This window comes from Polyodon spathula, chromosome 6, assembly GCF_017654505.1.
Source record: "Polyodon spathula isolate WHYD16114869_AA chromosome 6, ASM1765450v1, whole genome shotgun sequence".
Classification (NCBI taxonomy): domain Eukaryota; kingdom Metazoa; phylum Chordata; class Actinopteri; order Acipenseriformes; family Polyodontidae; genus Polyodon; species Polyodon spathula.
Window position 1 is genome coordinate 13,543,925 of NC_054539.1, and position 14,053 is coordinate 13,557,977.

Genomic DNA, 14,053 nt, shown 5'->3' on the forward strand with positions numbered 1-14,053 from the left:
GAAAAAAAGTAATTTCCCAGTTGATTTACCTGTGATGTGTAAATACAAATATTGAAACAATCAGGAATATGTTGAGAATAAAATGCTGCAATATAGCAAACACGGGATACAGGGTAATGCGTTTCTTCCACACAATACAAGGGGGCTCTGGAAAACTTCCAGTGCTCACAATTTATCGTAAATGTTTTACAAAATGATCTAATGATCCCAAACAAAAATAGGCCTTAATACAAATCCATCATTATAAGACAATTAAGTTTGGAAGTTCCAACGAATTTGGCAATAGAGTTTCCAAAGGACTGACAATATTCAATACCTTTTGTTGTTTTCAGAATATGATCTGGAGCCCTGTGACGATCCAGGAGTCCCAGCTTTCAGTAGGAGAATTGGATTTCAGTTTGGAGTCGGAGATTCTTTGATTTTTTCTTGTCTCCCTGGATACAGACTGGAAGGCAATAACAGGATCACTTGTTTAGGAGGGGGCCGGCATGTTTGGGGTGCACCTCTGCCAAGGTGTGTGGGTAGGTGGTCACATGCTTTCATTTCATTCATACAGACATGAACAGAACATTGCATAAATCAGATAAGAAATCTTACGACTTGTGAACATCCTTTTTTGGGAGGGCTTGGGGAATTTTGTTCAAATCAATGAGCATTTCAAAAAAGCTGTGAGTGTTTCTTTAATCACAAAGCTTCAATTCCACAACATTCTGCAAATTACCTAGATTCCTAGTTAAATGCTACCTACATTATGGCGGTTTAATACATATTGTAGTGTCTTTACATTGTATATCTTTGAAATATGTTATGGAATCATTAATATCAACAAGGTAGACCAGTACTATACCTTAGTTTATTGTCTCAGCCAAAAGGGAATCCAATCCAACTACACAGCACCTCCAATCTCAGGTTAGAGTGTCTCCTATACTGAACTCAAACAATTCTCTTGTCAATGTGTATAGATTATTTCATGTTTAAGAGCCATGTGTAATAAATGCTAGCACCGCTTACCACTGTGTCTGTATGTACTGTATTCCATACTAGCATTTTCATGTCTACAGTAGAACTGCTAATTCATGCAAATGTTTTTTGAATACACTAGAGATGAATAACACTTGGACAGAGAGTACAGAATTTTAATAGCACCTGCATTCTTCGTACTTTATTCTGAACTAAAGTACAGTATACCTCTTGCTTATCTGAACCCTGTAGTCCGAACTGAACCACGCTTTCACAATAAATTGCATGATGATTGCAGCTGTAGAAATATCTACTAAATGCAAGTATGAAAAACATAAAACTAAGACCAGACAAGGCAATTGTAATATGGCATAGATTACTCAGAACAAATCACTAATAGGTAAGGCTGTGTCGAAAGGTTCAAAGGTTTGTTTGCTTGCCAGGAATTCAAAGTTAGCTTTAAACCTTCGAAGGTTCGTCAGGCAGTATTCACGCACGTTTTTTTTTTTTTTTTTTTTTTTCTCTGTTAACAGAAACCATTTAGCAATGTGTGAATATTATAAATCACACATTAAATGTCACTCACATACAAAATTCCATCTTTTGATTTGTATAATGCATATTACTTAAACAAAAGTTGTTGTATTAAAATCCACTACCAAATCATTATACATAGCAACTCTGTACGGCACTGCTGCCATGTATGGAGCAGGATATATTATGCCAAAACACAGAAGAGGCGGGGGCAGGTAACTATAGTAGTGCTTCAGTAAAATATGTACTTAATACCTGGTGTACAAGACAGTGTAAGAGAAGTGCTATGGTAGAATAGGTTTGAAACATATTAAATGTACACTAACACTAATCATTTTAATTTTGAAAAGAGCACCATCCTCCCCTCCCCCACTTGTGTTATTCATTATTGAAAGAAGTGTCTCAACTCCTCTGGTGTTTGGGATTTTTTTGGTTAAGAAAAAAAAAAAAGTTGAATGCAAACTGTGCAAGCGACTTTTGATGCATCATGGAGGCACAACCAATCTCCAGGGTCACTTGACAATCGTAAGTTCATTATTATTATTATTAGTTTTTTTTTTTTTTTTTTTTTTTTTTTAATTTCCTTCTGCAGGTTCACCTACAGAAACCTTGTTATGACATTTACTGATAGATAGTCAAGTTTGATCGTCTTCTCGGTGCTCCGCCAGGGAAGCGTGAGCAACCCTGATGTGGCCGATCCGAGGACCTCACTAAAGCATCCAATTGGTAGTAGAGACGGGCAGTGTGTACAAAGGGCAGGGACTTAATCAACATGAGCTTGTGACCTGCGCTTACTGGGAATTCCTCGTTCATGGGAAAGAATTTCAGTCCCCAATCCCTAGCACACATGGGGTTCAATGGGTTACCCGCGCTTGTTGGCGAAGGGTAGGTACACATTGAGCCATTCAGTGTACTGCACGTGCAGCCCTGGGCATCTCAGGGCATCACAAACCTATTATTGCTCAATTTAGTGTGGCTGAGAGCCACCAGTTCCTCTAAGAAGTTGGGCACCGACCGCACGGGGGCTGCATAACTAGTTAGCACGCCGGAGTCTTATTTGTTATTGGAATTAACCATGCAAATCGCTCCACCAAGAAAATGTGACTGTGACTGGTAGATAACCTGCTTGGAATGGTTGGTGACTGTTAAATCAAGCTTTGTTTTGTCTTAGTCAGCTGTAGTTCTTTTAATTGGCCACAATAAGGTGCTGATGCAATGCAAGCTTACTGTATGTATCGCAGGCAGCACCAATTGCATGTACAAAAACAACATATTATTTTTTAATAACGTGATTACTGTTCTATATGACTTATTTTTAAACTACATGTTTTATTCCAGTTATATGGATCACCTGTAAAATAATAGGATTTCCAATCAAATAGAAATAGCTATGGTGGCATCACCAATAAATTATGCAACTTAGTACCATCGGAGGTTCGAACCTTCCTTCAGTAATGTGTTCTGAACCTTCGAAAGTCAAAATGTACTGATCGTTGCTGCCCTACTAATAAGAACAGTGTACGGTCCCAACATGTTTGGACTAGTGATAGTCTACCGTACAGTAAATACAGTAAAATAAGTTAAGAAACAAAACATATTCAATGCAAAAATAAGAACACCAGTGATAGTGTTGCCTACTGTATGCTAAGTGTTACTGAACAGGATGTATGGTTTAAAACACATCTCATTACTTTCCAGAGCTTTCTGCTGTTGTACGTATTCCTGCCATAATAAAAACAATCAAACAATTTAGATTTAACACATTTAGGATGATTAAAAATAGAAAACAATAGCTTTGTCTAGATTTTTTTCTACTCTGTAATCCTCTGTATACACGGTCCTAAAGGCAACGATCATGCCATTAAAATGTTTTTACAAGTGAGGTTATCTTTGAGCCACATTAAGTGGTTTGCAGAAGTGGTTTTATGTCATTTAAAAGGTCAAAGGGACAAGGTGTCAACTCTGTTCTTATCCATTTTCTGTTACAATAAATTGGCTTTTTAGTGAAAACATGAATTTACTTGATGTTCTACCAAAAAATTTTTATAATTCTTGTCAAATCCAATTATTCTATTATTTTTACTATAGAAATATCACAGCAATAACTAAATGAGAGTGCCGCAGCATGGTACTTGGATGAGTAATCATTACATATTAAACACTCAAGCTCAAGTAATATCTGTGTACATTTATTCTGAATGTTAATTATTAGCTTTCAGCCCCTGGCTAAAAATGTGCAGTGTTTTAACAGTAGGTGGAATGGAGAATCAACAAACAAAGCCCACCTTGATGCTGTCAGGCTTCAACAAATGTAAATAACTGTGCTGTACAGCAAGTAGTCTTTTACAATCGTCACTCTACTGAATAGTACCACCTTTTTAGTATATAATGTACATCACAAACGTTTGGGACAGAATACCAAACAGTAATTCTTAAAACTTTTAATCACATCTTTGGATGTACAGAATCAAAAACATGCTTATAAATATAAAAACTATGTAATTTGCTATTAACAGTACGAAGTCCTAACCAAGTAGATTTGAAAGTTTAAAATAGATATTATCTAATAAATCCAAAATTCACAAAATAACTGCAGCTCACTTGTACATGTGCAATTCTGTTTACATGAAAATGTCTGTAACATTCTCACATTTAAAACATGTCAGAATGCTTTGTTGTGTTAAGACCAAATTACATGATTTGGATTCGCAGGGGAATGTATCCAGATTAATTAAATTACCTTATACGCAGGAGCTTAGATATGTACTTAAGTTTATTTCCCTGCTGTTTACTGTTATGCCATGTATTTCAATTATAAACTTTTCATTTAAATCTACACACATTGGAGTTAGAACATGTTAATACATATTTAGACACAGTGTTACATTTTTAAACCAGGCACCTAAGATGCTTATGCAAGATAAATAAAGTGATTAACAATTGACATGCTTTCATTAGTTTGAATGCTTGCTGTGCAGTCATTTTTCAAAAACAGACGGTGTGAGGGAGTGTCAATTTCGAGCAATAAGAAAGGGAAATTAGATGTCCATGCATTTTTCATGAATTTAAGTTATAATTTGAATTCCACAGTTTAAATAAAGTTCAGAATAATAGCATGATGTTTTAATAACATTACAGTGGGTTTTGTATAATAATTTGTTTGCAAGATGTCATTTGAATATTTACAGGAAAAATATATTTGCTTTCTATTTTTATTATTAAATGGTGATCAGACATTGTATCATGGTCAGTACAGTAATCTGTCATGTATCCGCTCATCACATATCCGCCCTAACCGTGTATCCGCCATGATCAAGCTCTTCAGCAACGTTATTTTATTATTGAACAGAGAAGATTAGTTCAGAGATTGTAGATCCTACCAAAGTTTTTCATATACTGTATTCTGTGTGCTGCGTGCACTGCCAATGCTGGTAGTGTCACGTGTTCAGTGTATTGATATGTAAATAAATCCTGTTTGCCTGCGGGGTGTATTAACTTCAACCTCTGTCTCGATCTTCTGCCTGTCACTCAGCAGTGAATGCACGCACCCACGTGGCAGGCGGCTACCCTGTCACAAGCATTAATACCCTGTATCTTTGTAATCAAATGATTTAGAGGAGCTTCCTAATAAAAGCTGAATCTCAAAACAATAATTGTGTGAATATAGTCATTGTTACAGCTGTGTGTAATGGTATTCAAAAAAAGATTCATTTATCCGTCTTTTTACATATCCATCCTTACTGTGGTCCCCTCACAGTCAGATACGCAATGGATTACTGTAGTTATTTCTGAGATGTATTAGTTGATTGGTGCAAGTGTAGTGCTGCAACGTTCTGTTATGTTAAGTATGATTCGATAGTCAGATTTTGATGACCATTTAAAGAACCCCCCTCAGTACATACATCATGAGCGCCCTGTGGCCCTCCAAGGTTTAGACATTGCCTTATCTGGACTGCTAGAGAATGTATTTGAATACCACTGCTATAGAAGGTACAAGCAAGTAGCGGAACAATTTGGGTGAACAGCCTAACTGAGGTTCCTACTTTACCAAACTACTTATCTTAAATTTCCATGCAGCACAGTTTGAACATTCTTCAGACACTGCTTATGGATTACCTTTTAGGTTGCAGAACATTTATTTACAAAAACAACTTGGACTGGGCAATTTGAAAGCGGTCCTGACTAGTCAATGTCCATACCGATCTCTTTGGAGCACGGATTTCATATAAACCTGAGAGAGGTACTTGTGTTCTTGGATGACATCATAGTGTTCCCCAAGATATTGGAAGGATACGAAGAAAAGCTTATGAAAGTGCTGTCCCGGTTATGTCACCTTTTCTGTCAAGTATTTGAGCCACAAAGTTAATGAACATGGTGTAGAAACTGGCCCTGCCAAGGTTTCCACACTTAGCACCTGGCCAAGACTCCAGATCTCAAGGAGCTGAAATCTGTTCTTGGATTTGTCGACTATTACCACTGATTTGTGCAGCACTATTCTAAAATAGTGAAGCCTCTCAATGACTGTGGGATATTTGCCGACGGGACGAAATAGTCTGGGGCCCAAGTTAAGATTTTAACCCCCCCGAGAGGAATACAAGTTTACCTGTGTCAGCCTGATAGAGGGACTTCTGGGGGTCAAAATGGTGCAGGGAGTCAGTGGCAGAGCTGAGCTTTGCATTATTTTTATGTGTCTAGACTATTTACTCCACACAACTAGCAAAAAATAACCCCTTTGTTGCTGAAAGGGGTGCTTGTTTGTTTCAGAATTTTAGCCCTTTTAAATGCCTAAAAATTTGGGGCTACACAAACATACAGTAACCACCCCTATGCCACTCACTACTTTATCCAGCCCCATCCTATTCTGAACCCACAAATGTCAGGACCCAAGCCCAGTCACACTTAGTCATTCCATTGTTAAAACCTTAAGATTATACATTAACTAATAACCAAGGGAACCCACTGACAATTACCAGGAATGTTTTGATCCACTGCGCCCAGACTCCAGAACTAGTTCCCTTTCAAGTACGAAATGTAACCATTACACATGGGTATTTTCCTCTTAAAGACTCGAAACCTGAATAAGATATATCAAAGCTGCTTGCAAAACCTGTGATGCAGTCATGGCCTGCCCCCGAGGACATATAAAGACTGTGAGCATAGATCTCAGCGCCATTTTAAATTTCATAATTTATGTGATTATGCTGTAATAGTTTTTTATAAATTAATTACGTATATATTGTCCACTATAGCCTGTTGTTTGTTACATCCCACAGCAGCCGTGTGCCCCTGGTGAAGCTAGTGGCTTGACTCACTCCTTCCCAGGAATCAAGCAACATAAGTTGGCTGACTTTGTGTTCCCTCTAGGATCCTTAGCTTCAGCTGGTGTTAAATTAAATTCTTGTTTTTAAATTATGACAAGTTTATTGTGTGAACTGTAATTGTGTTATTAATGTTTTTTGTGGAGAAATATTTTCATCCTGTTGTATTTTCTGTTTTTTTTTTATTTTTTAATAGAAATATGCACTCAGTCCCGTGGTGGATGAGATAAGGTACGTCTGCTTCCCAAATGACCACGTCCAGTGTGCAAACCAGCAGCAAACTGGTCCCCAAGGCCCCAGCAGCCTCAAAGATAGGCTGCACCTGCTGCCTGAGGTGGTGTTCAGAACTAGCCTGCTTTAATAGGTTCCGCCGCCTGCCGCAGGCCTCAGGCCAAGCCATAAGCTGAGCAGCAGCCCTGGGAATTTGCTGCCACATGCCCAGGGCCCCTTTTCAGGGAGCCATCTGGAGTATTGGTGTCATCTGGACATCTGGGTGCTTTACCGTTCAAACCAGCTACTCTCTGCAGTTCAAGCAGAGTCCTCTCCCTTTCTGGGCGTGAGTCCAAAATCAGTTATGGACCGCAAGACGCAGCGGTGGTGTCTCAGGAGGTAGCAGCTCTTTTGCAAAAATGGGCTATTCACATGATAGACCCCCTCCAGTTGGAGGAAGGGTTCTACTCGTTACTTCCTGTCGCCCAAGTAGGATGGTGGCCTCAGACCAATCCTCAACCTCAGACAGGTCAACCTGTATCTGAGCCGAAGGTTCAAAATTTTGACAATGCAACAGCTGTTGCAGTCTATCAGCTCAGGCAATTGACTGCAACAGGGGGTGAAGTAGTCATTTGGCCTGTGTCTAGCCCCCCCCGTGCCTTCTCGAAGTGCATGGAAGCTATCCTTGCCCCTATTTAGACTCAAAGACATCAGAGTGCTCAATTGTCTGGATGTCTGGCTCATTTGTGCCCAGTCCCCAGCCAGGCAGAGGTCCTCACAGAACTGGTCACCGGCCACCAACAGGCCTTACGGTGAATTATGTGAAAAGCCAGCTCACACCTTCTCAGAGCGCGTCCTATCTAGGAGCCCTTGGACTTCAACAGAGTGCTTATGGTAGTGACGTTCCAGAGACTTCTGGGCTTGATGGCAGTAGCTTCCCAGACCCTTCCATTGGGTCTCCTGCGCATGCGTCCTCTGTAGGCCTGGTTCAACGCAGGTAGAAAAACCCTGCTGTTGAACCAGGCCTACAGAGGACCTACACCACCTACTGGCGGTGTCTCGTCACTGTTTAAAGGCACTCTCCAGTGTCCAGCCTTGATTGGGAGGTTCGACAGAGACATGTGCTTGTCCATACAGACAACACAACAGTGGTTGCTTTCATCAACCACCAGGGCGGACTTAGGTAGCCCAGTTTCCATCGTGTGGCTCGCAAGATTTTGCTCTTGGCACATGAGAACCTCCTCTCACTGCGGGCAGTACAGCTTCCCAGGGTGACAAATTGGGTGGCGAACCTCCTCTCAAGGAGAGTTCCCAGCGCCTCAGAGTGGAAGCTTCCCCCTGAGGTGGTGAGACTCATTTGGGAGAGGTTCGGGAGAGCAGAGATAGATTTCTTTTCTTTGCCTCCCAGGAATCTCCCACTGTCCCCTCTGGTTCTCCATAATAGGAGACAGGGACCCGCTGGCAGTAGATGCCTTGGCACACCAGTGGCTGATGCAACTGTTATGTGCCTTCACACCACTCACTCTGCTCCAGCTGTGTCTGGAGAAAATTAGGCATGACCGGACCAAGGTGCTCATAGTAGCCCCTAATTGGCCCAGGAGACTCTTGTTTTCAACCCTGATGCAGCTCCTGAGCATCCAGCCGTGGAGACTTCCCAAGTGCCATGACCTGCTCAGTCAGGCACGGGGAACTTATCAAGCCTGCAGCTCTGGGTCTGGGCGCTGAGCAGCTGCATTTGAGCCATCTGGATCTGTCAAATAGGGTTATTGTCACCCTGCAAAATGCCAGAGTAGTGTCCACGTGTTCCCAGTACGTGTACAAATAGGGTGTCTTTCAGAAGTGGTGCCTGTCATGTGGGTTTGACCGCACTACCTGTCCCATGGCAGATGTACTGCAATTCTTGCAGGACCTGTTTGACAAGGGGAAAGCCCCCTCTACATTAAAGGTTTATCTGGCAGCTCTTTCAGCTTGCCATGTCAAGATTGACTCAGTCTCCCCAGGAGCCCACTTCCTGGTGGTACAATTATTGAAAGGGGCTTGGCGGCTTCGGTCACCTATGAAGGAAATTGTTCCTCATTGGATGCTAAACATGGTGCTTCAGGCACTCATGAAGCCTCCATTTGAGCCCATGTATTCAGCTGAGCTGAACTATTTATAATTTAAGGCTAGGACAAAGACATCCTGACATTTTACCGAAGACGATCTTGGCATTTCATGTCAACCAGTCTGTGCAGTTTGAGGCTGACAGGGAGTGACAGCTCTATACGCTCTGCCCAGTATGCGCCCTAGCGTACTACGTTAACAGGACGAAAAGGCAGTCTGAACAACTTTTTGACCTATGGGGCTAAATCCCATGGTCTGGCCCTGTCTGAGCTGATGCTGACTTGCTGACATTTATCAGCTCCCTGCAGTCCTTTCAGCAAGCAGGCTTTGTTCCTGGTTCACGTTGTTTGCCCTGCAATAACCACTGCCTGTCCTACTGTTACAGCATCAAAGAAATGTAAGCATGGAAATGTCATTTTAACTCTTACCTGTGAGGTGCTACCAGCTGTACCTACTGGAGTCATTAACTGAAGAACCATTTGTTATGATTACTGAAGTGCAAATAAAACATCAGTGCTATTCATCAGTGTTTTGGATTTGTAGTCGTGAATATTTATTATATTTTATTCTGCCAGAGTGGAGCACAGAGAGTACCTTGTTAGTGCAGGATTACTTTATGTTCTGCTCCCTGATGCTTGCTGTCTGCAAAAGTGACAAAATGAAACCATTGAATACATCTTGAAAGTATAACAAGTATTATCAGATGAACTGTACATAATGGAACAGTGTGATATCAATTTGAACAGCTTGCACATGCATGAAACTGTGAACATTGTCAATTTGTTCAAAATCTAACTGAAGAGAAAATGTGAGTATTGGATGTTTCCCTCTTCACCAATAACACACAGGTAGTTGTGTGTAATAAAACAATACCATAAATATTACCTGTCATACACTTCCATTCGCTATAGCGATCCCAAATGTGCATTTTTTAATTTAATTTATTTATTTATTTGCATTTTTATAGCGCTTTCTATACCTCTAGTGTCTCAAAACACTGTACACTACATAGTAGAAAAATCAAACCACAATATATTTGTAAAACGTCTACCACAATTATACCATTTAAATAACATATTCAAATAACATATTTTATAATATATATATATATATATATATATATATATATATATATATATATATATATATATATATATATATATAGTATATAGGACGACTGGATCCGTAACAGAAACTTGGAGGGTTTAGGACCCTGGAGCTAGGGTAGGACACTCCATGTTACTGTGTCTGATAAAGACGTCCTAAATTGAATAATGCTTTGACTAATTAAAGATATGCCGATCAGCTGCGTCTTACTTGGCAATGATATAAATGAACCTCGGATGAATTATTCGGGCAGGATTTTACACAATGGAATAAAGTTAAACAAAAAAAACACAACTAAACTGTTTTGTTCACCGGTAAACAGATCAGCCGCCAGGTTACACTTAGATTCTTGCAGGAGTATAGGTAGTACTCCGAAGGGAGTTAGGTGTTTGTTTTGTTTTGTTTGTTTTGTAAAGAGAATAAATATACAGGCACTGCCCTGTTTGCATTTCAAACGTTGTTTGAGTATATTATTTTCCACACATAAAGGGACTTGTGAAGCTGACCACATAAAACATTGCAGACCAGTAGCCAATTCATTACTATATATATATATATATATATATATATATATATATATATATATATATATATATATATATATATATATATATATACACATTTAGTATATTGCATATGAACGTGTGTAGGTATATTAATAATATAATAATAATAATAAATAATAATAATAATAATAATAATAATAATAATGCAATGTAAAAGTTACAATAAATCCCACTAAGACAAATCAATTTTATAAAAGTAAGTTTTCAGTTTTGGCTTAAAAACTGTAATGGCCCCAGTTTTCCTGACAGATGCAGGCAGAGCATTCCACAATTTAGGAGCTTTACAAGAAAAAACCCTCCTTCCCATGGTGATTTTGTTGACCCTAGGAGTAACCAGATGCATCCTGTGATCTCAGAGTGTAATTCGGAAGATTCGGTCAGTAACTAATGAAAATGACTGGGTGCTAATCCACTGAATGCTTTATAAGTTAACAACAAAATCTTAATATCAGATATATACTCCACAGGGAGCTAGTGCAAAAAGGCCAAAACAGACATAATATGTTCACTTATAGAGTTTCACAGTTCTAGCGGCTGTATTCTGAACAAGCTTCAATCCTATGTCGGATCAAACTCGGCAACAAAGCTTTCAATTATTGATAGAATCAAAAAACAGCTGCAACAAAGTCTTTGATATAGGATCCACCACAGCGCCCATCCGCTCTGTCCTCTTTGCTGAATGTTTTAGCAGCGCAGGTAGCAGGCACAGTTTCTTTTGGATACTGTGGTTTTAGTGTACAGCAGACCCAGACTGGTTTGTGTGATAACAGTCTCGGTAAGTTTTACGGCAGGTCTCCAGCCAGGCCTCAGTCTCTTTGCTTGTGGTCATTGACTCGCTTGCAGTTTGCTTCCTCGTCTTGGGTCCGTTTTTAGGCATAGTCCCGGAGTTGCAGCTTCAGCTTAACAGAGTGACAGCACCTTGTTTAGCATTCAATGTGGAGCGCAAAATGTTTAGTTTTGCTTGGATATTTATAGTCTTTTCACTCTGCTGAGTAGCCACTTCCAGGAGATCATTTGTGTATCTTGCCTTTTTTTTAAACTCCCAGTCCTTCATTTTTTAATGTCCTTTTCCACTGAGACGTCACTGGTTTATGTCTTCTTTGCATCAAAATGATTATTGTTGCACATGTGAATTATCTGTACATAATTCAACTTAATAATAATAATAAGGGTATTGTGCACAATATTCATTAAGTGTTTTCCTCTTGCGCGCCATTTTAACAAATCAAACTAGTAACTGTCACCGTATATCTTTAACAAAAGCCTACCTACACCTTAACCTGCTAATATGAAAGTGCACAGTCGGTGCAGGTCATGATGATTGACAGTCATTTGAGCAAATGAGAGCATTGTAGTGCTGCTTCAGTCAACGAGATCGGTCAGAACAGGGTGAAATGGCAGTGACAGTGAATCTACAGTACTAACAGACCACTGAGATGATTGACAGTGACCCCCAGCTATTCAGAGCGGAAATGAGATGGGACAGAGTAAGTATAAAAACTACACAAACTAGAGACTATTTCTAAATTATTATTTTTTGTAAGAAAATAAAAAATAGGGAGTGGGTCTTACAGACATTTATCCTATATAAATTTATTTCAATCAGATTTTTTTGGAATTTGACGTTTAATAAGCTTTACCGATTAATATTGAAAAGTAGCAAGCCCACTGATAACCACTGATGTGGAAGAACCAATGAAATTAACCAATAAAGTACATCCTTAATGTAAGACAAGCAAACTAAGAACTTTGCTTGTCTTACATTAAGGATGTGTGTTCTCCAAACCCAATTAAAAGAACCCATAAAGAATGGTCAACCTAAGTTCCTATCATGCCACTGCCTGGCCTGGAGCACCAAGCAGAAGAGTTTACCCACTTTCTTATTTACCACTACACCACTGGTCATATGCATCACACACATGGGAGGAGTCATACGCAAAAACCACTTATAATCATATAATAGACGTACCCCCCCCCCCCCACTCAACATGACACGACCATCATGACGATAAAAATAGACATAATGAAGCATTCTTACCTTTGTATAAGTTAGTGATTAGCAGATGTGTCAGCCGCACGATGAGCACTGCTAGGAAATTGGGACTGTCCCGACTATATAGGGACTGTTGGCATGTATGTTTTAAGCGGTGCAAACAATCCAAAGTGTTGAATCACACTGTCGTTTATCCCTTAATGGAATCATGGGCCACACTTAATCCTATCTTTTTTTACTTTTAAATAAATATTGCTGTTTCCTTATTCATTGAATTGCAAATAAGATGTTTAATTAATGTTTTAATGAATGGAAATCTATATACTTGAGACACGCCTAGTACCTTTAGTTCCATTTTGTAGTTGTTCTAATCAAACATGTTCACCTAATCTAATCCAGTCACTTCTGAGATCAAATAACTAATAGTAAAGTCTGGAGATTTTGGTTGTGACACACCATGATGGATAGATGATTATGTTTCTTTGCACCTGAATGTACTGTATATGTATTTAATATGAACTATTTTAATGATGTGCACCTATTTAAAATATAATATTTGTGTGTATCAGATTTGAAATCTATTTTAGATAAAAAGTCACAATGCCACCGTTTGCAAATTGCATGACTTTGAAATGTTTTATAGCAGGTTATCTTTTTTTTCTTTTTCTTTTCCTTTTTTTTAAGCTGAATGTGGAGCATCTTCCCTTGGGAATGAAGGAATACTATTATCTCCCAATTACCCATCCAACTATGAAAATAATCATGAGTGCATCTACAAAATAGAGACTGAAAAAGGGAAAGGAATAAGCCTCAGTGCCACACACTTTGAGTTGCAAGAGGGGGACATTCTTAAGGTAAGGGCCACATATATATATATATATATATATATATATATATATATATATATATATATATATATATATATATATATGTATGTGTGTGTGTGTGTGTGTGTGTGTGTGTGTACTTGTTTATTTATATATGTATATGGAGTGCCTCTTTTAAAAAAAAAAGGTAAGTATGATGAAAACATGTATACCATGTTTTCTCCAGTTTTTAGAGTTTTGTCTAATTTTTATATATGGAAATTGAGCTGGTGCTGTCACAAAACTAAGAAGAACAACTGATGTGCGAGGAAAGACATATTAATGATATTAAGATATTTATGAACTGGTTCAAGACTTTTGTTTAAGCAGTAATAAACTTCAAGGTGCGCATTGTTGTGAAATAAAGCACCGACCGGTGCGTTGTTACACATGAGG

At 38.9% G+C, this 14,053-nt stretch overlaps 1 protein-coding gene across 1 annotated transcript in view; it reads left to right on the forward strand.

Moving 5' to 3' along the window:
* LOC121316645 (CUB and sushi domain-containing protein 1-like) overlaps window positions 1-14,053 on the forward strand; it is a 179,747-nt gene that overhangs the window by 31,934 nt on the left and 133,760 nt on the right. The window contains exons 14-15 of the mRNA XM_041251686.1: window positions 333-521; window positions 13,476-13,645. Coding sequence (XP_041107620.1) covers window positions 333-521; window positions 13,476-13,645 — 359 coding nt within the window. The remainder of the gene's footprint in view (window positions 1-332; window positions 522-13,475; window positions 13,646-14,053) is intronic.